The sequence below is a fragment of the Oryza sativa genome, chromosome 2, assembly GCF_034140825.1.
Source record: "Oryza sativa Japonica Group chromosome 2, ASM3414082v1".
Taxonomy (NCBI): domain Eukaryota; kingdom Viridiplantae; phylum Streptophyta; class Magnoliopsida; order Poales; family Poaceae; genus Oryza; species Oryza sativa.
In genome coordinates, this window is record NC_089036.1 from 33,899,368 (window position 1) to 33,925,217 (window position 25,850).

General features: G+C 43.0%; 5 protein-coding genes and 1 long non-coding RNA gene across 6 annotated transcripts; 4 read left to right on the plus strand and 2 right to left on the minus strand.

Annotated features, from left to right (window-relative positions):
- Window positions 1-1,656: 1,656 nt before the first annotated feature.
- Window positions 1,657-2,766, plus strand: LOC4330951 (pathogenesis-related protein PR-1). Its single transcript, XM_015769412.3, has one exon. It carries the CDS (start codon window positions 1,757-1,759, stop codon window positions 2,291-2,293), a length of 537 nt encoding a protein of 178 aa, XP_015624898.1. The 5' UTR covers window positions 1,657-1,756; the 3' UTR covers window positions 2,294-2,766.
- A 1,927-nt stretch (window positions 2,767-4,693) lies between these two features.
- Window positions 4,694-5,668, plus strand: LOC4330952 (pathogenesis-related protein PR-1). The gene has a single exon (XM_015769274.3). The coding sequence runs from the start codon at window positions 4,796-4,798 to the stop codon at window positions 5,312-5,314; it is 519 nt and encodes a 172-aa protein (XP_015624760.1). The 5' UTR covers window positions 4,694-4,795; the 3' UTR covers window positions 5,315-5,668.
- Window positions 5,669-8,991: 3,323 nt separating this feature from the next.
- Window positions 8,992-11,007, plus strand: LOC107276059 (putative F-box/LRR-repeat protein At3g58880). Its single transcript, XM_015769072.2, has 3 exons — window positions 8,992-9,909; window positions 10,009-10,161; window positions 10,711-11,007. The coding sequence occupies exons 1-3, from the start codon at window positions 8,992-8,994 to the stop codon at window positions 11,005-11,007; spliced, it is 1,368 nt and encodes a 455-aa protein (XP_015624558.2).
- A 3,417-nt stretch (window positions 11,008-14,424) lies between these two features.
- LOC107280092 (uncharacterized) lies at window positions 14,425-18,051 on the minus strand. The gene is made up of 3 exons (XR_001543153.3): window positions 17,581-18,051; window positions 15,425-15,537; window positions 14,425-14,882 (listed from the first exon to the last, which is right to left on the minus strand). It is a non-coding gene; the product is annotated as an uncharacterized lncRNA (long non-coding RNA).
- Window positions 18,052-21,682: 3,631 nt separating this feature from the next.
- LOC4330953 (pathogenesis-related protein PRB1-3) lies at window positions 21,683-23,222 on the plus strand. Its single transcript, XM_015771873.3, has one exon. The coding sequence runs from the start codon at window positions 22,483-22,485 to the stop codon at window positions 23,080-23,082; it is 600 nt and encodes a 199-aa protein (XP_015627359.1). The 5' UTR covers window positions 21,683-22,482; the 3' UTR covers window positions 23,083-23,222.
- Window positions 23,223-23,753: 531 nt separating this feature from the next.
- LOC4330954 (pathogenesis-related protein PRB1-3) lies at window positions 23,754-24,602 on the minus strand. Its single transcript, XM_015771874.3, has one exon. It carries the CDS (start codon window positions 24,507-24,509, stop codon window positions 23,973-23,975), a length of 537 nt encoding a protein of 178 aa, XP_015627360.1. The 5' UTR covers window positions 24,510-24,602; the 3' UTR covers window positions 23,754-23,972.
- Window positions 24,603-25,850: the final 1,248 nt, after the last annotated feature.

Below are 25,850 nucleotides of genomic sequence, written 5' to 3' on the forward strand. Positions count from 1 at the left end.
TGGGATTTCTTGTGAGTGTAGCGTGGCTCTGCCCCTTCCCGCTATTCGGAGTTGCGTTTAGCCACCGTAGTAGTTTTTTCCTAGCTTCAGCTTTTGTTTTGCTTTCCTTCCTTTCCTTGGCATAAGCCGGTCTGGCTGATTGCATTGTGTAACAAAATATTTTTTTCTTCTAATATATTGACATGCAATTATTTTGCGTGTTCGTGAAAAAAAAATATGGCTATATGCAATTATGCATGGCTCTCATCATATTCAAAAATATACTCCTAGCCCTAGGAGCATGAGATTGTCCAATGGTAGTCCTGTTCTTGTGTAGATGCTACATCATCTCGGTTTCCAGAGACGGTGCCCTATGCAACTATGCTATATATATATAATAGTAGTATTGATGTATACTGATCGATCATATATGCATGCTAATTTGCTGTGTTCAATTCAAAGTATGTAGTCAGTAGCTAGACAGCTATTTGTTGGCGACTTGGCGTCAATATGGCGAACTTGCGGCGTGCTTACAGGGCTGATTTGAGAACCTTTGCTGTACTGACGATAGATAGAACTGTTTTGTTAGGCATCTCTAGTTAAGATTCAGAACACATTATCGGGCGGTCTGACTGACCGACCTGCCTGCAGTATACCTACCTGTAGGTCAGTAGGTGGAAACGGTATATACGTCGCACGCGTGCGTGCTTTATCTCGAAATAAAACCTGTGACAAAATCGCACGCTGGCTGATCGAGTTGCTTGAAACTTGTAAACATAGGCTGTGTTTAGATGGTGAAAAGTTAGGAAGTTGGGAAAAAGTTGATAGTTTGGAGAAAAAATTGGTAGTTTTTTTGTGTGTATGAAAGTTTTCGATGTGATGTAATGTGATGGAAAGTTAGGAATTTGGGGGAACTAAACACGGCCGTAGGTGGAATTTGCTCCGTCCACCCTTTCTCAGTCGTTCGATCGGGCGATCGGCTCAGTACAAGAGGGGAAGGAGAAAGGGTGATGATGTGGTCACCCTAATATGTGAGGTTCATGTGGGTCTCATACTGAGCCGTCACGTCGAACAAAACCGCGGTTAAAATCACCTAAGGATGCAGAGTGATCTGGTTTTGTAAATTGAGAGATATCATATATTTTTGGTTTTTGGTTGAGACATAGACAATTTTATAATTCGGTGATAAGATGAGGGATCTCATATGTACTTTTTCCTATTATATACTCCAGTATGCAGGCCGTAGCTGCAACGTGAGGTACTATATGGGCCGTAACGGGATTGAGACGGACGTTCAGCCCATACTAGATGGACCGAAACTGTGAAAACGGGAAGCGCTTGGCCCTTCTTGCTAAATGTCCGAAACGGTATTTGCGGCCCAGTTCCAGATGTCCTATGTGCAACGCAATATGAGGGCCGTGGCAATACGTAACGTGCTCGACGTGCCCGTATATTGTGCCCAAAATGTCGCAATCCATCGTGCGACAAAATCTAGCTGGCTTTGATATGTTAGACATGGACGCAAATCAAATTATGCATATATAGCTTGCTTGGACTTTATCTTGCTTAGTTATATATGCATGCCAACCATAATCTTTTTTTTTTGAAACAAATGCCAACCATTATCGAACATGAACGCCACTCCTTCAGCCCTGGCACGCACTTTCCCAGCCAAAAACTCTCGTACTCCAGCTCGTATAAATACGAACGTAACACAAACATCACGCCTGATCTGATCGATCAAGCGAAAAAAATCGTACTTAATTAGGAGCAAGCAATGGCTTCTCGCCGCCTCCCGTTCGCGGCGGTCACCGCCGTGATCCTCCTCCTCCACGGCGCCGCCGACGCCAAGTCGTCGTCGTCGTCGGGGAAGACGAAGAGCCTCGCGTCGGGGTTCCTGGACGCGCACAACGCGGCGCGGCGCCAGGTCGGGGTGCCGCCGCTGCGGTGGGACGAGAGGCTGGCGTCGTACGCGGCGCGGTACGCGGCGGCGCGGAGCGGCGCCGGCGGCGGCTGCGCGCTGGTGCACTCGCACGGGCCGTACGGGGAGAACCTGTTCCACGGCAGCGGCGTCGGGTGGGCGCCCGCGGACGTGGTGGCGGCGTGGGTGTCGCGGGAGCGCGCGCTGTACGACGCGGCGTCCAACTCGTGCCGCGGCGGCGACGCCGCGGCGTGCGGGCACTACACGCAGGTGGTGTGGCGGCGCACCACGGCGGTGGGCTGCGCGCTCGCCACCTGCGCCGGTGGCCGCGGCACGTACGGCGTCTGCAGCTACAACCCGCCGGGCAACTACGTCGGCGTGAGGCCGTACTAGCGAAAAGACGTGACGTGATCGATATCGAGCCCGTGAACGACACGCACGCACGTACAGTGTGCAGGGGAGACGTGATTTGGGTGCACGAGTGATTGCTGGCTAATTGAATTTGTTTTGTGTTGTTTTGGACAGGTTTGTGTTGAATTTGTTCACGGGGATCTTTTGTTCAGCGGATATATATATATATATATATATATATATGTATATATATATATATATATATATATATATATATATATGTATATATATATATATATATATATATATATATATATATGTATATATATATATATATATATATATATATATGTATATATATATATATATATGTATATGTATATGTATATGTGTATATGTGTATGTGTATATGTATAGGAACCGCTGATTATTTGTTACTTCTTGTCATTCATTTTATTGGTGAAAATGCCAAATGGAGAAAATAATAAGGTTATTTTAACGGAATTTTGTTGCAAGGTCGTCTTGCAGCAGTTATGCATAATACTCCCTCCGATTAAAAAAAACAAGCTAGTTTAAAATACGTACTTCCTCCGTTTCACAGTGTAAGTCATTATAACATTTTCCACATTTATATTGATGTTAAAGAATCTTTACATTGTGAAACGGAGAGAATACCAGTTAACAAGAGTTAACTTTAAGCATAAAAATCATCGCAAAGTATAGGTTTTATGATAGGAAAATCGTATATTCAAGTTTCTCATAAGAAGACCTTTTAAAATATTAGTCAAAGCTGTGTAAAGTTGACTTCAATAAGGATTTACGTAGTACACTTGTTCTATTTTTAAAAGATAATGGATTTACGTAGTACACTTGTTCTAGCCTATTGTTAAATTTGTTTTTTATTGTTAATCTAATTAAGTACATAATCTATGGTACTAATATACTCTCTCCGTCATTAAGAAAAATAAAGCTCTAACTATGAATCTGAATAAGTACTTTTGTCTAGATTCATATTTAGAGTTTTTTTTAAAAAAAAACGGAAGGCGTAAATCCAACCGGGTTGAGATGTTTGGCCTTGGTTTTCTCTGGCGACTGAAAGTTGCAAGCTTACATTTTACATTTACAGCGTTTGTCAAGACATCCATTGAGGGAACAGTTTACACTGGTTCAGACAAGGCAATAATGTGATAATGTGTACAACAAGCAACTTCGTAGTAGTACTGAACTGTACACTTCAAATTCTGAACACCCGACACTGAGCTGTCTTCTCCTAACCCTGCAATTATCTTCCATCCTTCTTTGTTATGCTGTCCCAAAGCAATTATCACTCGTACCCAAGTACTCCAGAGAACAATGTCAAAATTGTCATGCTGTTTTTCTGTTTAGCTAGTGCAGGGGACGCCAAAAGTCTTTCCATCAGCTCCATTTGTTTCGCCGCATATTGGGCATAGTTCTTGACAGACAGTGATTGGCACGTTGTTCATCAGTAGGTACATACCAACAGAAACCTTCCAAACCATGCCAATACATTCTTCGTATATATTCCTGGCTATTCGGTAGGTCAGTTCTGAATGAGTGAGTGATAATGGCATCTGTTTCTGCCATAAAATAAACGAAATCTGCGACGCAAATGCAACGTTGTGATGATCACTTAAATTAGTACCACCCAGATGCACATGGTGTTTTACCACGACTGACCTCTTGACCTCTGAGATTTATTGATTAGATTATAACGTAATCGTTGTTAACTGCAAAAGCTGCACTTGCCACTGTTCCTTTCTTGACTTTCAGAGTTCACAGCATAGTTCAGAATTCAGAAACGAAGTACAAGCGGTTAATTAAGTACTCACTAATTAACAATGGAGCTGTACGCACTAGTAGTAATTCTTTTCGAGCAATGAAAGCTGTCTGATGGGCGCTGGCTATCAATGTATGTCACTGTGTTGTCATTTGGCAGCCAATGTGAGTTGTAAAGAGGTAGTATAGCGTCTTTTCGAGAGCAAAACGCCGTGGCACGATCGGTGCTACAGGCCAAGTCAGGCGGTTCGTCATGATGAATCCAACTCACCAAAAATAATTCTGGTGCAGTTTTATTTCAGTCCTCTGCTCTTGCATCCAAAGAGCTAGACTTCCCTGAACAAATTGGCATCGATTTTAATTACCAAACGGTAACGGAATGAATGCTGTGACTAAATTAGCTGGACTGCTGGAGTAGACTCTGACCTGCATAGAACTAACTACTATAATTAGTTCGAGATTCCATAAAAATCAAAGAAGCTAATCAGTTCGTCCTCTCGGCGCAGCCTGCACATAATTGAACTGCTAATTTTATTCTAGTCGGAAGCACATTTAGGTAGACCTGCCTTCCATAGTCTTGTGTGGCGCAATCATTATCGAACATGGCTCCTGTCCCCAACACCATCATCTAAAAAATGGCTTTTTTACTCTCAACGTCGAGTCCATATATACGGCCTTGAGCTAGCGCGGTGGTGGTAGACTGGTAGTGGCAGTAGTGCAAATCCACAGCTCAGCATTTTGCCTCCCATGGCGTCCTCCACCGCCATTGCCCTTGCTCTCCTCGGCATTGTGCTTCTTCTTCCCGGCAATGCCTTCGTCGTGGTCGCCTACCCACGCGGCGGCGGCGGCGGGGACTACAGGATGCAGTTCTTGGGGCAGCAGAACGCGGCGAGGGCGGCGATGGGGTTGCCGGCGCTGGTGTGGGACGAGCGGGTGGCCGGGTACGCGCGGTGGTACGCGGAGTCGCGGCGCGGCGACTGCGCGCTGGTGCACTCGTCGGGGCCGTACGGGGAGAACCTGTTCTGGGGGAGCGGCACGGGTTGGTCGCCGGCGCAGGCCGTGGGCGCGTGGCTCGCCGAGCAGCCGCGGTACAACTACTGGAGCAACAGCTGCTACGGCGGCATGTGCGGGCACTACACCCAGATCATGTGGCGCGCCACGCGCCGCGTCGGCTGCGCCATGGTCGCCTGCTACAACGGCAGGGGCACCTTCATCACCTGCAACTACGACCCGCCCGGCAACTACGTCGGCATGCGCCCCTACTGACTACCCGCCCACCCACCCTCCGCCGCCGCTGCCGTCGCCGGTGATGGTGACGGTGACCGATTCTTTCCTTGGTCCGCTCTGCCGGCCGGCCGGGAGCACCGCGGCACACGGCAGGGCGACGCAGCGCAGCAACCAACCAATCTTGCTGTCTCATTCATTGCCATATGATGATGATGATGATGTTACAAGAGTACTACAACTGTACAAAATAATTCTTTCTTTCTACTGCACGCTGCAACATCTTTTTTTTTTTGCTTTTTTACCTTTTTTCCTACCAAAATATATATTATGATGTTATTGGTAGGATCGGGGAAACTACAATGAAATATGATCAGCTAATTGATTGGTCTGTTATTACTCTGTTCTGTCCAACAAAATGAGCCTTTTTCCCCGTCCCCTTCTCGCACATTTCACGTGTACTATGTACTCCACTTTTGAACACATTTTACAGTGGCAAAATGTGAGTTATGCAGAGCTGCTGCAAGAATGGAACAATTGAAAAGGATTAAAGGAAGAATGGCTAGGTGGTACAGAAATCACCTTTTCTCTCTCTGCGTGTGTGAGGCTTTTAGGTGAAGAGATTGGTCGCCTCTGATTGGTGGTTGGTCGGTTGGCAGAGTATTGCAAAGCGAAAACGACCAACGGATGAGTTGTTAAATGAGTGCTACTGTACGTATTTGGCGCATCCATGTGCCTGTACCGAAGACGCTCAGAGCCTGGGCCTCCTCTCTCTCTCTCTCTCTCTCTGAAGTCTGAAACTCTGAATCTCTGAGGTGTGTGCATCATGGTCAGTTGGAATCCGATGCAATGCAATGCGACCCAACCGTTTTTAATCTCCCCCTCTAACTCTGCGGCGTCGTCTAGCTGCAAAAACTTCGCGCATTGATCGCCAAAACGGTCGAGTTGAATGCGTAGCTGAAGTATAGTGGAGTAGAGTAGTATCAGTGGCAGCTGATGAGTTAAATACGCGACAATGCCTGCAAGAAGAGTACAATTATACTGTGCGAATCTAGCAGCAAAAATTGCAGCATCACGGCGTCACGAGACTACGCATACGCGAAGCAGATGTGATTTGGGTCGCTGCGAACACCACATGTCCACATGCTACCTAGCTTTGGACCTTTGGTCGCTACTAGTACTAATACAATTTACTGTATTTCTTCTGCAGCTCTGGTCTTGTGCAGCCAATACGTATCTTATACACAGTTTATACGGGTCAAAGCTGAAGGGAAGGAACGGTCAATTGGTGATCTGGTGAGTATTATTTCGGGGGCAGAGCTTGCAGTACTACAATATATAGGGTGTGTTTAGTTCGCGAAAAGAAAATTTTTAAGTATCACATCGAATATTTGACCGGATATCTGAAGGGGTTTTCGGACACGAATAAAAAAAAACTAATTTCATAACTCTCCTGGAAACCGCGAGACGAATCTTTTGAGCCTAATTAATCCGTCATTAGCACATGTGGGTTACTATAGCACTTATGATTAATCATAGACTAATTAGGCTCAAAAGATTCGTCTCGTGATTTCTATACAAACTGTGCAATTAGTTTTTATTTTTATCTATATTTAATGCTCCATGCATGTATAAAAAAAATATATATAACTTTTTTTTAACTAAACCAGGCCATAGTTGCAGCCTATGGTCCGCCTTACATTTGCACGATAATCTGTGCTGTGATATACATTGTCATGTGGCAAATGTCAACAAGACAGCGGCGCTAGTTTAATGCCCTGCCGATTTGACAATAGGCAAAGGAACATCAGAACATGCATGTGCTCTCGCAAATTGCAGGGTTCATCGTTGTTCATCTCGTTCCTCCCCCATGCAGCCACTGTTGGAGCATGTGACATTGAATGAACCATGTAATGATCAGTAACAATAACAATCCCTTCGATCGAACCTGCGCAAAGTGTGCTGCGTTAAATCTGAGCTAATTTCTGGCGTGCTACTACTACTTTGTCAGCTGCGCCTGTAATTTGGGTGCTGCAACTGGGTGCAAAGTAGTGGGTGCCATCCTGCATTATTGCCATCTATAGCCAAAAAACAAATATAGCATACTAAGGGAAACGTCACGTTTGTAAACGAAAAATAATTTACGAATAAAACTTTTATATACGTGTTCTTAGCGATATAAAAGCAAAGGCTTAGCAATAAACTTCGATTGAAAAACCTCAAAATCAACTATAAATTTAAGATCGAAAATTTAAATTTTGATTGATAAGCATAACATAGAAAAAATGAGATCCGCAATTATCACACTGATGAAGATGCCCCTGCTGGCTACCCATATGCTGGCGCAGAAATTCGTTGGTCGTTTTGTTTGTCGATGCTCCGTATAAAACTGATCCTAACAGGCCGTCACCCATATGCTCGCGCCGAAATCTGCCAGCGGCGCCCACAAGTCACTGAAGCCCACAAACCAGAGGAGATGCAGCATGAAACCGGGCGTGGTGTCCCAAACGGCCTAGAAACGTACGTTCCTCGCGATCACGGCCCAACACACCGCACGTACATCTCATCCTGTTCCACCATACATATGGGCTGCACGCCTGCACGTTCGTGGCAATTCCGCTCCCGCCCCATTCAAGATCTCACGAGACATAGCAAAATCTCAAGGAAGAAACTATAAACCGAGCCTCCAATTATGTCTTGAAAAATTTAGACGGTCAAATATTTCAGCTAACCATCGGTGAAATATTAAGTTATATTTGGTGAAATGAGGAAATCATGCACTGAAATATTTATTTTTTTAGTGAAACACAGTAGAGACACGTTGAAACATGTCACTATCACATATGAAACATTGAGTGTTATAAATTGAAACATATTTGTTTTTTTCATCAGAATATAATCACGCATATCGTAGATTAGATAAATAGTTTAGAAGAACATAATTTTGAAGATCGCTAAATGGATGCATGTATACATGGATGGTGAGGAGAGATAGTAGTTGTAGTTAGTTGCATGAATTTTGTGAAACATGATAAAGGCACATGCTGAAACATATCTTTATCATATATAAAACATTGAGTTTTAACGATTTGAAACACACATTTTTCTCTTGTTAAAATATAATCATACGATATTTTGTTGTAAATATTTAATTAAACGAATACAATGGTATGACCGGATCATAAATCGGATAATTAATTTAGGAAAAAGATATTTAAACAAAGGAAGAGAAAATGATAATAAACTAGTTAAGTGTAACTTCCTGCGCGAGCCCAATTTTTATTGCTGCATCGATCTACCAATTGTATTATAAGTGGTGATAAAAAATTTGCCACTAGACCCATATCATGAATATATGAGGACTCATATAGATAGCGAGTGATAAATTTTTAATTATCATATCTTAAAAGTGGCAAATAGTTAAATGCCCCCAAATCTCACAAGAGACCAAGAAGGCGAGAAGGGAGCAAATTCCAACGTTTTTTTTCTCTAAAGAAATACTTAATCTCCGAGACGGATGCGGAATCGGGTATACTGTACGACATAGAATTTGAATAGGACACGGACGTCCTTATACGTGTACCCCTTTAAATAGAGAGCTCTAGCCGGACTTCCTCCGATCTTCCGTTCTTCACCTTCGCATCGAATCGATAGCGAGTGTACGTATGTAAGTATAATCTCATCTCTTCCTGTGGAAAGCTAGCTAGGTGCATGCATCGATGGCGGACCGGCTCAGCGAGCTACCTGACGACGTCCTGCTCTCCATCCTGAAACGTGTCGACCTACGCGACGCAGTAAGAACAGCGATACTCGCTAAACGGTGGAGGCATCTCCCGGCCGCGCTGCCCGATATCGTACTGGACGTCCTCTCCTTCAGAAAGAAGCAGGATGATGATCATCAGGATGGTTTCACTTTCACGTCGAGACTGTCCCGAGAAGCTCGAGCCAACCTCGCCGTGGCGCACGCCGCGAAAGCCATCCTCGCGCGTCGCAGCGGCGAGCACGCCATCGACCGCCTCCTCGTGCGGTTCTACCTGAGGGCGGAGTCCATCGGCATCGTCCGCTCCGTCGACGACGCCATCGCGAGCGGCCGCGCCCGCTTCCGCGAGGCGGCGTTCGACGTGAGGGGCGAGAAGCGCGCCCTCGAGTGCACGGGCAGGGACACGCTTGCGAACGGGAGGCGGCTCGCGTCGCTCGTCGGCGGGTGCCCCCGCGCGTTCGCGGGGCTCACGCGGCTGCGCGTCGAGAGCGTGACGCTGCGCGGGTCCAACGACGTGGCGAACGTGCTCGCCGCCTGCGAGAACCTGGAGATCCTCTCCTTGCACAGCTGCGACGCATCAGCTGGCTCGAACGTGGCGGCGTTGGAGATGGAGCACCCGCGGCTCGTTCGCCTCGACGTTGACGCGTGCGACTTCGAGACCGTAGATCTCAAGTGGCTCCCGAGGCTGGTTCAGGTCTCCAACAACATCTGGTTCCCTTCACGGACTCTACCTCCGCTTGTTTTTGGCCATGTTCCACAGCTCCGGACAGTACTCTCCACTGTCGGTACAGTTAACTACAGAACTCTCAAGCTAAGCGGGCTTCTTGTCAATGCCACCGGCATACGTACACTGCAAATGATTTTTGAGAGTGAAAAGGTATGCATGTAAAAGAATTGGTTGTTCCTCGTACGTGTGTTTCTGTTTCAGGTTTGAAGTGTCACGTTTGTTGATTCGTCCTGACTGATTTTTGTGCAGATCTGGTTCCAACCTGAAAGCCCGAAACATCTGGCTCCACTTCTCCGCAATCTGAGGATTGCATGTTTGGACAAGATTCACAAGGAATGTGACCTCATTTGGACGATGTTTGTGTTAGAAGCTGCACCCCTCTTAAAGGAGCTTCGCATATCGGTAATTGCTACTCCCTCTATTTCAAAATATAAGTATTTTTAGATTCTAACCCTGTCTCCGAGATGCTAATTTGACCAATAATATATATAAAAATAAGGGCTTGTTCACTTTGATGCCATAAAAAAACCTTACCAAATTTTAGCATTGCCAAAATTTTGGCAGGATTTCTTATATAGTTACCAAAATTTGGCAGCAAACTAAATGTCACCACTTTTTTTTGGTAACTTTACCAAAATTTGGTAAGGTTGAAAATGGTATCAAAATGAACAGGCCCTAAGATGTTTTAAATAAAAATAGTTGTATATTATAATAGTTTGTTTAATGATACATCTAGTAATATCAATTTTACATGATTGATTTATTATTATTATTATTTCTATTAATAATAAAAGTTAAAAATGTTTGGCTTGTCACTATTTAAAAAAAATGCTTATATTTTTGGACAGAAGGAATAATATATTTATATGTATTATCAATTAAACATGTGTCGTCTCTAAAACTTACGGGCATGCTCAACTAAAGCAATTTGTCGTCGTGCGTCGCGTACAGGTAACAGAGCACTCTTGTGGCAGCTTGGCAGCAGCGGATGTCATGAGGAAGCTACTGTACTGCAAGAAAAACAATATAGAGTGGCACATTGATTCTGATTTCAGGCACTACAATCTGCTGTTGGTCACTGTTGTTGGTTTTGAGATCAAGGATAAATTTGTGAAACTCATAAAACGTCTAGCACACGCGGCTGTCAATTTGGAAGATATACATCTGGAGGATGAAGTCAAATGTGAGAATTGTCAGTATTACCCAACTACGTGGTATCCAAGTACAGACAAAGAGAGAGAGAGTTAACGAGGAGGCTGATCAACGAGGAAAGATCATCGCCAATAAGAATCAATATAAAGTGATCACAGTATTTGCAAATGTCTTAAATTGTTGTTAAAGTCTTTATTATTATTATTTTCTAAATTTTCGTGGGGAACATTGTTATTACTTGTTACGATGTACTCCTAAATGGTTGGCATGAAATCACTACACTTGTGTACACAAGGATTTCGAAGGAATTTGACATAATTTATTAGGACGTTTGAGGCATTTCCAAAGAATGGGGAGAGGATTCTAATCCCTCAGAAAGGATATCCCTCATGTAACTTTTTCTCTCAAATTCATTGTAAATGTTTGTGAATTTTTTTTTGATTCATTGGAAGACTGGAGCCCATGCCATGCCATTGGTCGGTATCTGTGAAAGATTTTTTTTTTCAGACGGTTCAACTCATCCTGTAAAAAAAAAGACTTTCATTGTAAATGCTAGTGAAATATTTTTGATTCATTGGAAGTCTGAAAACCATGCCATTGGTCGGTCTCTGTGAAAGCATTTTGTTTCAAAAGTTTTGAAGGGAGAGACGCCCTCCAAACATATTTAAGAAGAAATTATAAGTTTATTGAGGATTGAATACGGGATGTCGGGATCGAAACCATAGTACTGTCAAGTGCATCTCCTTGTAAAAGCCTTTGATGTAGGAGTAGTAATGAAGTCGCACTCATGTTCACGATGAATGGCAACATTTTGATAGGGAAGGAGCAACCGAAAGGAGGAGAGTACTGAAGTACAGTAGGGTGGCGCGGGCGCCGTGGGAGCACGGGATCAGCAGCCCGGCGGTGGGCTCTACGTCGCTGGGGTGAGTTTGTAGCAGGGTAACCGGAGTAGCACGAATCTGAGATTGGACCAAAGCAGCAAGCGCTAGCAGACGGACCTGAACTTTGCAGCCTGCAAGAGAACGTGCACAACAGGGTCATAAATATTTACCGATTATAATAAGTTTGGTCATTTTTTTAAATTCCGACCATGAATTTTAACTTATATAAATTCCGAACATGAATATTTGCCGCTTATAACCGTACTTTTCAAGACAAATCTACAAGTACCATCTTTTCAAACTAAGCATTTGATAAATCATTGATAATTAGATTTTTAAATGTTTGAGCAGATGCTGTTTTTTTTTTCACCACGAAGAGAGACACAAGGAATCAGCCAATCAAGAGTTGGGAACATAATGTCATAATCCACTAGACTGCAACATTATCAATCTGGACTTGCAGAGCAGAGCAGCCCACCGAGGGACCGAGCTGGTGCGCCAACAACATTGGCCTGTTTGAATCCGGAGGGGTATTAAATAGCCCTACGGAATTTTGCTATTTAAGAGTGTTAAACGTAGATTACTGACAAAACCTATTCTATAACCCCTAGGCTATTTTGCGAGACGAATTTAACGAGGTATATTAATCCATGATTTACTACAGTGATGCTACAGTAATCAGCCGCTAATCTATTATATTATTAAAGGAATAGAAAAAAGAGCCTCCACGTTCGCTCTCATCGCCTAGAAATTCTCACATTAATCGGAGAAAAAGAAAAGGCAGAGTCCATATAGAAATACAATTTAGAAATAGTTAAAATTCGGAATTAAAAAATAAGGAATATTAGAATATGAGACTAGAGTCCATATAGAAATACAATTAGGAAATAACTGAAATTCGAAATTAAAAATAAGGAATATTAGAAGTAGAGTATAGAGTCCATATAGAAATACAATTAGGAAATAACTGAAATTTGGAATTAAAAATAAGGAATATTAGAAGTAGAGTATAGAGTCCATATAGAAAAACAATTAAGAAAAAAAATAGAAATTCGGAATTAAAAGTAAGGAATATTAGAAGTAGAGTATAGAGTCTATATAGAAATTTAAAACTAACTAAAATTTGGAATAAATATAATAAAATTAAAAGTAGAGTTTATAGTCCGTATAAAAATACAATTTACAAATAACTAAAATTCGAAATTAAGAAAAACTTGGGAAGAAGAGTTTAAAGTCAATATAGGAATATAATTTAGAAGTAACTGAAATTCGAAATTAAAAATTAAAGAATATTGAAAGATGAGTTTAGAGTCCAGAAATACAATTAGAAATAATAAAAATTTAGAAAGAAAAATAAATAATATTGGAAGAAGAGCATAGAGTCTATATAGAAATACAATTTACGAAGTAACTGAAATTCGAAATTAAAAATTAAAGAATATTGAAAGATGAATTTAGAGTCCACATAGAAATACAATTAGAAATAATAAAAATTCAGATATAAAATAAATAATATTGAAAGAAGAGCATAGAGTCTATATAGAAATACAATTTACAGAAAATTTGGAATTAAAAAAAAGAAATATTAAAAGACAAGTCTAGAGTCCATATAGGAATATATATAATTTACAAATAACTAAAATTTGATATTAAAAATAATTAATAACTAACACGTATATAAAATATAATATGAATATTACACATTAGTAGTTTTGTAAAGTTATTGCAAAATTTAAAATTATGTTGTCATTTTAATATATTTGAATAATATAATGAGAAAACATATATGCTATTATATGAGAGAAAATATAATGATGCTAACCGCGCAATCTGCGCGGGCCACCATGTTAGTTATGGATTAATATGCATCATTAGATTCGTCTCGAAAATAGCCTAGGGGTTATGGAATCGGTTTTGTCGGTAATCTACGTTTAATAATCCTAAATAGTAAGATTCCGGAGGGCTATTTAATAGCCCGGAGGATCCAAACAAGGCCATTATCAAGGCCGAGTTTTTCTTCAAACATTTGACTTTTATATCACATCAAAACTTTCATACACATACAAACTTTCAGCTTTTCCGTCACATCGTTTCAATTTTAACCGAACTTTCAATTTTAGCGTGAACTAAACACACCCCAAATCAAAGTGTGGAACATAATCCACTAGACTGCAAGAGAACTGTGCAGAATGATTGAGCACCGGATCTTACGAACATGCAAGGTGAGAAACGAGCAGGAGTTGGGAGGTTGCCTAGAAAAGGAAAAAACAGTAAATCGTAACAAAATGAACAAATTCACTAAAATCGTAACAAAAAGAAGTGCTACAAACTGAAGCAACTACTACGCTGTTCAGTTACAACTTTACAAGACTTCACTTGTCACAAGCACAACTGCGTAGGCTAAAAAGAGAATTCTACACATCCTACCGAAAAAGTGAAACCATTGGGCAACTACAGTAAAATACCACAACAGCATAACGCAAACCCCTGCACATCCAACTGAGACTCAGAGCAGCACATCCAACTGAGACTTAGAGCATGTCAACTTAATTGATCATATAAATCAACGGGCAAAACAAATTAATGCATTGCCTGATTACTAATGCGAGAAATTTAAAAGTACTCCGCTGAAAATCGAAATGAAGTAAATCTCTTGTTGAGAAGGAAGTTCAGGCATACTCCCAATGAAAGGAGCAGCAGCAGATCAAGTCTGAATCCAACTTCCAAAGCTTCGATGATAGGCTACAATCATCACCAGGCATGCTTCGCTTACTTACATTCTACTACTAGCCAGAATAGTGCCTAATCATGTCCCAAGTCTCAACTAAACCCAGAATAGTGGCTACATATTAGTCATACTCACAAACCACACTTCTAGAAGTCAGGAATCACAGAAACAAATCTACTAGATATAGACCACATCATGAAGACATCCATCAGGTCCCCCGAGAATGCCAAGCTTCAGGAGTCGGTGAAGTGCATGTGCATGGTTATCATGATTTCCATGGGGGAGCACTGGCGCGCCATCATCAACAGCCATACCCAAGTTGATCTCTAATTCAGGTGGGTCTTGGCTCTGCTGGATGTGTACTGCAAAAGAAGGAAAAGTTACAAATTCATCAAAGCAAATACAGCCAATAAGCAAATGCAAATTCATGAAGGTGATCCAGTAATGCCAACGAGCAAATTCCAATGCAATAAATGGGAAAGTACATTTCTGCCAATAATAACCAAGTCAATTTCCATAAGGAGAGGTTCAATCCAACTAACAAGCCATTTTCCTAGATATAAATTAGGTTTCAACCAATGCACGTATCTATCTTCTTAGACCAAACTTTCAATACAACCAATATCCAGGTTCTTAGCAATAATTGAGTAGAGAAAATTATTAAATCCATTTTTTGGCAATTATTGCAGTTAACCAAGTCAATTTTCATATGGACAGGTTCAATCAATGAATGTGATCTTCTTAGACCAAACTTTCAACAACCAATGAGCAAATCCAGGATCTTAGCAATAATAGAGTAGGGAAAATGATAAAATCCATTTTCTTCAAGAAATTATCTCAAGAATAGGTAGGCCCAGTTAGGCTAATGTTTTAATACAAACAGTCTTCTAAAAGTAGGCCATACCACGAGGAGGCGCGTGACTAAACATGCAATGCTGGAACTCCCTCTTCAGTGCATCTTCCATTATTTTTTCGTGATTCTGAACTGGCATGTTGCGCTGCAGAACCTCAAGATAACTACAAAATAAAGATATAAATATGACAGTCAGGAATACAAAACCATGTGTTTTAAGAAATTTGAAAATCTGATAGGACAATAATTGCATGTGAAGAACCAATGAATATTTATAGTCAGGTTCACGTTAGTATCAGCCATAAGTGTTTTTCCTGATCAGTTTTGCCAACTCTTAAAACTGTAACGAAACGACCAAAAGGAGACAACAGACTTCCATGTTCTGATAAAATACAACCATAAATGCTTAACAACATTAAAAATATATACAATAATCCATGTTCAAAGACATAAGGTCCTACACAGCAACATACAAGTTAGTTACAAACCAGCAAAAGCATACTAGCTAGTCACACATTAGAAAAACAACAGAAAACCTGGCACATGGTCCTACATAGCAGCACACAGGGTAGCTATAAACCAACATAAGCATACTAAAGCAGCAGAAGCATAATAGCTAGTTAACACAGGAGAGGACCAGCCTTAGGCAATGTGAAGTGTCACGAACCAGAATGGCCTAATATAGACGGAACATGACAACATCCCACAAAAGGAAATGAACAGTACAATGCAGCATGAGGGATGTTCAAGAATGTTGTTTCTACATACTAGCTAATTACAGGTCAGCAGGTAATTTGAAGTGACACAACAATGGAACACATAATAATTTGAGACTGCCAACCCCTCCCACACAATGAATAAGGAAACAGTAACAGAGTACATCACACCAGACGCTTGGAATTATTAGTATTAACAGTTAAAAATTGCATCACATCTGAGACTAACGTAGTACTCGGAAATACTACCAGAACAAACTTAAGTGTCAAATACAGATCACACAGAAATTGAAGGTAACAGAGAATCAACAAAAGATACCAAGCAAACTACAATAGCCTGTAAAGCAACATCCTATAGTACAAAGGACAAATTTAACAACCACACAAAAACAAAATTCATTGAAAAACAATCAGAAACCTAAGAATAAAAGAAAACCATTAGAAAATATCCCAAAAAAACATACACCTAATAAACACTTGAAGGCATAAAAAAACAACAGCACAAAAACCCTAAGATCAAATTTACAACACGATCAAAAAGCCATAGTAGAAAAAACATGTCCAAAAGAGTAGAAAAAATCTGTACCACAACAGCCATAGTAGGGATCTTAAACAAAAACCGTGTCCAAAAGAGTAGAAAAAAATATGTACCACAACAGATAACAAACTCCAAACACAATTTACAGAACGGATGACAGATCAAAGAAAAGAGAACAGTGCCCATACCCACTTGCCAGCAATCAAGGGTCGTTCTGAAAATGATCAATATAGAAATTACAAGAACATCAGTTGATACTAGAAATCCAGGCAGGTGAAGATGTACAAAGATGGCTAAAGAGCCAAGTTGAACATACCCCACTTAACCCACAAGAACATAGACATCCTGCAGAAACTTAAAAACACACAGCAATCAAAGACTCCACACACCACTAACACAAAACGAGAACACGGTGATGAACAGGGCACAGAGAGCGCGAGCAGGAGAAAAGATGCACCCAGTAGTGGCTATCCAAGATCAAAATCAAAGGAGGAAGAGAACGATGTGGACTAAATTGGTCAGAGCGATTTCAACCTGGGTGGTAGTGTCTTTTTCTCCATGAGGTCGCTTTCTACAACTACACGCCGCCCACTTTTTGGGTTGCTAGGATAAAAAATCCATCACAAGCTTACTATTTATAGATAGTAGTATGAGGCATCACGACGCAATGCTTTGCTACATCCTCGATCTCTACAAGCCCACTACAGCATCGAGGTAGAAATGCTGAAAATGCGGGTAAATATGATGAAATGAGGCCTGCAAAAAGCATGGGCCAATGTGGTTCTGCTTGCAATCGAGTCACATGATAAAATCCGTAAGAACAGCTAGCATTATACTAGGCCGGAATCGTGCATTTCACGGTGGCAAGATTGGTGATGGGCTGATGGGCCTATGCGTTTGGGCAATCTTTGGAGAAATCAGAGAAATTATCGGCTCTTAAGTAAGTAATTTACCTGGAGAAGAACGAGCCGAACGACCTCCACCAGCTCGGATCTAGAGGGAGCCCGGCGACTCAGATCTAGCCGGATGAAGGCTCCGCCAGCCGCTGGCTCAGATCTAGCCAGAGACAAGCTCTACAGCCACTCGCTCAGATCTAGAGCGCGTGCAAATCCGTCTCCACCTCACCGGCGGAGAGCGAGCCCGGTCAAGCAAACTCCCGGCGGCGCTTCTGCAACTACGACGCTGGCGGTCGGGCACGGGGCTGCCGGAAAGGCACGACTCGCCGCTGCCGCCACCCCCTCATCCCATCAAGGAGCGGTGGCTGGGAGTGAGCCACGTCTGTCTGAGGTCAACCACTGCCTCTCCTCATCGCCGTCAGGGAAGAGGTAGGAGAAGGTCGACCCCGGGAGGGAGGACGGCGAGCCGGAAGTAGACGCTGGTGATGGGATGGGCGACGGCGAGGTCGTCCATGGGAGACACCGTTTGGTGTGAGGCTCTCTCTCTCTGCGCTTGGTGGAGGATTTTGGATGGTGGAAGAATAGGCGGGGCGAGGCGTTCACTCCGCTACTCGTTCCCTTCTTTTATGTACAGAGACGGAAAGAGTCCGCGTGATGGAGAAGCTATAATTTCTTACCCATAAACTGACCGACGTTCTCTCACTGACATGTCGATCCCCTTGTGGGCGTGTCCCACAACCAGTTGGGTTGGGCTGAAACTTTCTGCCGTAAAAAATATATGCATGCCAATTATCGCTGACGTTCTCTCTTTATAATTGTTTTGTTTAAAAAGCTTCCATATAACAACATTTTAATGGTTGGATTTTATACGATTGAGAGTTTGCTTGAGAATACTACTTCTACCCAATCAATTTTATTTTAGGTAAGTAATGACATTCATAGTATTTCCTAAATATTTTATAGTGTGCGCTGTTATGACTGCGTGATATTTGGAAAATTATCAGCCACTGGTTCTTTTGGCGAATGCGTCTATTTACGGGTACTCAAGCCCTTTTTTTGCTCGTTCCAAGTAAACACGGGCTTACCGCCGTAAAATTGGGAATTCCTCCATACATGGCCGGCCAATAAACACGGGCTTCTGCTAGTACACTACTAGTAGTAGTTTTTTTTAAAAAAAAACCCAGCTTTTATATTTAGAAAAAAAATTATTCAGTTTATAAGGAAAATCGAACCCGAAAACCATACAACTGCACGGTGGGAAACCGACTGAAACCCACCGCACAAAAGAAGCATGAGACCTAGCTACACAACTACTAACAACGGCGGAGCCCAAAAACAGGACATCGCCGCAAGCTAAACACAAAAGCGATACAATAGCTCTGACATCGCATAAGAGGTGTTATCGTTGCCGAGCTAGCAGCCCAAGCGACCTAGCAGCGCTGACTTCACAACAGTATCGACACTGAAAACACGATAGTCGCCAAAGTGAAAAGCAGCTTCTTCATACTACTACTCCCCCGTCCTAGAATATAGCAACATATGACCAGATGGGACGTATCTTAGTACCCATAATATAGCAACCTAGGACCGGATGGGACTTATCCTAGTACCACGAATCCGGTTATAGGTTGCTATATTCTAGGACGGATGGAGTAGTAGTTACCGTTCGATAAGTTTTGGGACGGTCAAAATTGAGCTTGGGATGGAGGGAGTAGTAGTTACCACTCGATAAGTTTTGGGCGGTCAAAATTGAGCTTGAAAAGGTGTGTGCGCTAGACACGGCACTACACGACATTAGTTATGAATATGTTTCTCAACTGTGCCCATCCAAAGGACTTTTGAAACAGTGATAACTTTTTCGTTTTCCCTTAGTGAAATGACGCATTTCGTTAAAAAGAAATACTCCTAAGTTTTCTTGTTTTAAGTAAATCTTAGTTTATAATAGTTAACACTTAAATCATCATACGTTAATGATTCACACCCCTTCTTATAAAGTGCAACATAGCCAACCCTCTATTGTTTTCTATTTTAGTCCTCATATTTTATCAATTTATAGGGAACAACAATATTTTGGACTGAACACCCAAAAAAATATAAAGAAATATGAAATCACCTCCCCTCCCATTTATGTCTCTCCATCCCCCTCTTCGCCGGCCACTCTCTCCTTCGGCGCCACTTTCCTTCACCCTTCCCTCACCATGAAGTAGATCAGGCGGCATCACCTCTCCTTCTTGTTACGATGTCACCTCCTCCTCATTCCCAAAGCCGCGGGAGAAAATGTGGCAGTGGCCACTCCACGCCACCAAGCTTGCCAAAATTTGACGGGCTCGCCATATATTTCCCGTGACGACAACAACAAATCGATGATGATGAAGGCAGCTCAGGAGGGGACCACTGGGGCATGGTTTTTCCAACATGGTTCCTCTCACACCTTGACTTGACGAGTTTCTTCAGCCCACTGAGACTCGCGCGACCTTGCAAAGGGACGAGCATCCTCGTAAGGATAGGACAACATACGACCACGTGGCTGCCTAAGATCACACATACGTCATTTAATGCACCGCGAATGGCATTACACAACATTGACACCAAACAAACAATTTGAGAAGGAACTCAAGTCTCGTAACAGGCAGTTCCGTCCAACTGTCTCCATCTTCAACCTCATTGCAAAACATAGACACCAATATTAAATGGTAGAATAATTCCTTTAGACCAAGGGAGGCGGTAAGAGAGAATAGCGATGGATGTGGCAAAAACCAATTGAAAGCAGCAACGGTGGAAGCAAGCTCTTTCTCTTCCCTGACGCGGTGTTTAGTTCTTAGCATGTATAGGCATTGTCGATATGTAGTGGTATGTTTAGTAAATTTGTGTACTTTCTCTGATTGTAGTCTCATGTTGTATTCTTGTAAAAAAGGAATGACTTAACAATATAAAAGATGCTGTTTGTTTAAAGAACTTATAATTTATCCCGGCAAAAAATAAAGAAATTATATTTTCTAAGGCATAACATAACAACTTCCAGCCGCTGGCAACTCAGTGGCAACAATGAAATATAGCCCCTCACAAAAAAATTGCAATATTTCTAGCTGCGGCCTATTCCATCTATCTAAAACAAATCCTATCTTAGCCGTATTTAATTCCCTTTAAACTTCCAACTTTTCCGTCACACCAAATGTCTAGACATATGCGCGTAGCATTAAATGTGGACGAAAAAACCAATTGCACAGTTTGCATGTAAATTGTGAGATGAATCTTTTGAGCTTAATTACGCCATAATTTGACAATGTGGTGCTACAGTAAATATTTGCTAATGGTATATTAATTAGACTTAATAGATTCGTCTCGCTGTTTACAGGCGGAATCTGTAATTTGTTTTCTTATTAGTCTATGTTTAATACTTTAAATATGTGTTCGTATACGTTAATTTTTTTTACCAAAACAACTAAACACGGCCCTTGAGTCAATTCGATTTCAGAATTGGATTTATTTTATTTTTGAGGAGGAGTACGTACAAGGGCTGCCTTTTTTTTAGATTTTTGAAACGGCTAATTAACCACACGTAAAACGAGAAACGTAATTAACATATAATTAATTAAGTATTAATATATAAAAAATAGTGAATATATTTATTAGGTTTTTTAAACAACTTTTATATAAAAATTTTTCATGTAAAATGCACAGTTTAACCGTTTAAAAGATGTGCTAACGAAATTAAGAGTGTGTTTGAGGAGAAGGGGATTAAGGAGATTGGGAAGATATGCAAAACATGGTGAGCCATTAGCACATGATTAATTAAGTATTAATTATTTAAAACTTTAAAAATAGATTAATATGATTTTTTTAAAACAACTTTTCTACAGAAATTTTTTTAAAAAATATACCGTTTAGTAGTTCGGGAAACTTACGCGCGGAAAACGAAACAATCTTTCTCGCAGCTACGACAGAAAAAAGAGCGCAGCCTGTCAAATGAAGCACGAGCCTGGGCGCGGTGGCTCAAAAGCCGAAACCGGCTACCGAACAGCCAGTCAAATCGTCAAACGGGCCGAGCATTTTAGAACGGGCTGAACGTCCGCCGCGGTCACGGTCCAACCCGCCGCACGCATGACGCGTACTTTCGTGCTCACAATCACGGGCCGCACGTACGTTCGCATCAGCACAAGTTTGCGAAAGGAGAAACAGAAAAGAGAAAACCCAGAGTGGTCAGGTTCAGAAGCCGACGAGGCAGCCGTTGCATGCATCGATCTCAACTTCTCTCAAGTTCAGAAGCGGCCGAAATGTCCGCGGACACGTACGTACACAGTACACGACAAGCCGGCCGGGCCTCCTGTGACAACGGTGGTGGGTTACACCGTTTGCGGGGCCTTGCGGCCACCACATGCATGTGCCGCCTGCCGCGCAGAAGCAATCTATGGCAAACCGCCCGGCCGACCGGCCGTGCTACCGATTCATCATAAGCCTGGAGTCCCTGGACCTTGTTGTAAGCTCGCGCGTGACCACGGAAGTATCTAGAAGCGGCCATTCATCGTCACGGGCGAGCTCACAGGTAACAAGGTAGGAGGAGAACAAGCTTTCATCAACAGATTTTGATGAACTATTGAAAAATCTGTAGTGCAGTATATACAGCAATCAATCATGGACCGTATGTTCGACGATCTCTCGTCAGCAACGATTCTTTCAGGTTTCTTCACAGAATCAAATCCGTGAAAGTCTTGGTGGCCTTTGTGATAACCAAAACAAACCCGCATTTGCATAAACAAACAAGCCATGATCGAAACGATGTCTCGAGATGTCAAAAATGTGGACAAAAATACCATCAATATGGCTACTACAGTTGCTCCCACCCACGGTCACGGGTGCCAGAGACAAACACTACACTATCAGCCACCGCATATAACTGCTTCCTCCAATCCCAAACCACAATTTCGTTGCAAACACAGCGACCAATAGGAGATCGAAGCCATGAAGCTGCTCGTGGCTCTGCTCGTTTCCACCCTTCTCGTCCACTCGCTGCTCGCCGACGGCAGCCGCCGAGGGAAGGAGGCGGCAGCGGCGGCGCTCGGGTACAGCAACGCGACGGTGTACGACATGTCCGTGGCGAAGTGCGCCGGGTGCGGCGCGCTGGGCGCGTGGGCGGAGTCGCTGGAGTTCCTCTACTACCACAACCTGGTGCGGCTGGCGCGGTGGGAGCTGCCGCTGGCGTGGTCGCCGCGGCTGGAGTCGTACGCGCGGTGGTGGGCGGCGCAGCGGCGCGGCGACTGCGCGCTGCGCCACTCGTTCCCGGAGGGGCAGTTCGCGCTCGGGGAGAACATCTTCTGGGGCGGGGCCGGCGGCGCGTGGCGCCCCGGCGACGCCGTCAAGGACTGGGCCGCCGAGGGCGTCGACTACTCGTACGCCGCCAACGCGTGCGCGGCCGGGCGCGAGTGCGGCCACTACACCCAGATCGTGTGGCGCGGCACCACCTCCGTCGGCTGCGCCCGCGTCGCCTGCGACGACGGCGGCGTCTTCATGACCTGCAACTACTACCCGCCGGGTAACGTCGTCGGCGAGAGGCCGTACTGAATGAGCAGTACACTAGGATACCACAGAGTTTGTCAGGATTGTCCTGGATGGAAATGATGGAATGAGATGTGCATGTACAGCTGCTGAATAAAAGTTTCAGGAATCAGGTGTGTGCAATCTGCATTTCTGAGTTACTGTCACTGTAAATACACTCACTGGTGGTTAAGTTCTTATACATTTCGTTACATCTAATGACCTTTTTACTAGAGCGCCATTGTTTTGTCGGAACTGTTTTTACTAGAGGGAAGGACGGAAGGTGAAAACAGTGAAAAGGCTAATGGTTTAGGGGATTTGGGCCATAGTCGTGCGCTTCCGGCCCAATAGAAGGAATACGCAGCCTCTCAGACCAATGAAACGATTTGCGTTTCTCGAGTGAAGCCTCCATCTGTTAATTAGGCCAAAAAAAATTATAGTAAAAGTTTTGTGGATACGTCTTTAGCGATTTAAAAACTAACGCTAAAATAAACTTCAATGAAAAAACTTTAAAATTTAAATTTTGGTATGGCTGATCTTATATAGGACACCGGTGAGGCATGAAGACACAGAGCAAAACGGATACATCTGGATGATCAGCTTTTGAAGTGAAGGAGTAATGTATGTTTTCATTTTGCCCAGTATTACCTGGATAAGCTCATAAGCGGCGTCATGCAGAATGAAAAAATCGAACAAAACTAGCTAAGAGCTGATGACATCGATGATATTCGAAGAGATAGGTTTGATCCTTATGGCATAAACAAAACGCACGACCAAAAATCATAGCATCGATCTTCGATCTAATTCAGCCCCAACTAATAACCATAGATAAATTATAGTACGTATCAAGATTAATGCAAAGCATATTAACTAGCATATCAAGACCGGGTAGATCCTAATTACGATTAGCCCGTGGATCAGAAGGGCTTCTGCCCCATGATGTTGCCCTGCGGCTCGTAGTGGCACGCCATGAGCGTCTCGCCGGAGGAGCAGGTGACGGTGGCGCAGCCGACCTGCGTGCTGTCGCGCCACATCATCTGCTTGTAGTGGCCGCACTCCTTGCCCGCCGCGCACGCGTTGGCGCCGTAGTCGTAGTGCTGCGCCTCCTCCGCCCACGCCGCCACCGCGTCGCTCGGCTGCCACGCCTCGCCGCCGTAGCCGCGGAACACGTTCACGCCGCCCGCCGCCGACGCCGCCGACGCCGCCGCGCAGTCGCCCTTGTACTGGTCCGCCCACCGCGTCGCCAGGTCCGCCAGGTCGCTGCTCCACTTGAGCGGGTGCAGGCCGTAGATCGCGCGGAGGTGCGTCTGCGGCACCACGAACTGCTGCGCCTCGCTGATCTGCAGCAGCCGCCGCGGCGCGCCGCCGGCGGCGCCGCCGAGCGTGCGCGACGACAGGAGCAGCACGGCGGCCAGCGCGACGCAGCAGGAGACCCTCCTTGAGCTGTACTCCATGGCCGACCACACTAGCTAGCTCAAGACCAGTGTCGCTCCTAGCTTAGCTAGCTAACTGGTTAATTGCAGGCTTCAAAGGCTACCTTACCATTGCAGTTGTTTATATATACGCATGCGAGCTGAAGATTATTGCACAAACAGCGTTGACAATTAAGATTTAATCTGCAACTGGAAGTACCATAGATCTACTGATCGAATCAGAGTTCATGAAGAATTAATCGATCGACGCAGAATCGTTGCATGTGATGGGGCACGTACATTGAGGGCGTCATGCAGGCCGCGCGTGAGACAGGACGTCCCGGTTCTTGTTTGACTTGCAATTTTCAGTACTGTCTCAGTTTGTATATTATTCGAGTCTTTTCCATTGGTCGGTTTGACACCTTTGGGAAATCGATGGAGCAAGTGACGATGTCAAATCATGCCTGCCTAGGATGGAATTTAACTTGCAGTTTGCACCCTGAAGTAAACGGCTGGAGAAGGGTAGTTTTCTGGCTTCAATTTGTTTCGGTTTTCCAGTGTGTCAGTGTCACTTACAAAATTCATTTTTGGCAGGGTTTTTGTGTAAGTAGAAGCACTGTGACGACCGACGAAGTGGCTACACATGCTTTCATGTGGGTATGCGTGCTAGACCACATCTTAGATCGAAAAGATCAGTCGGCGAATACGTCGAAGTTTCGTTCGTTTCCTGCTGCTGTTGATCGATGCAGCATTAAACAATGAGCAAAAACAGTGGCAAATTGGGCTGGATTTCATACTCATACTATATTCATCGTTTTGAGAAAATAAAACATGTACAAATTAGTATTACCTCCGTTCTAAAATATAACAATCTATGACTGAAAGGATCATACCCTAGTACTACACGATCTTAAGTTACTGTATTTTAGAATGGAGAGAATACTATAATTGTAGAGATTTGCTGCAAACAGTGCCTACTATCTCTCTCTTAAAAAAGTACTATTGTTGAAAACATTACTACTCTCTCCGTTTTACAATGTAAGATTTTCTAGCATTGTATACATTCATATAGATGCTAATAAATCTAGACACTATTATATATATATATATATATATATATATATATATATATATATATATATATATATATATATATATATATATATATATATATATATATATATATATATATATATATATATTCATTAGCATTTATATGAATGTGGACAATGTTAGAAAGTCTTACATTGTGAAACGGAGGAAGTACGGTATAACAAAAAGAGAACATTTGTGAATGGGACTGTCTAGACATCTGTCGTGTAATTTTTAAGAAAAAATCACCCAAATTTTTTCTCCCCTCATATCTGCATCCAACGGTAAAAA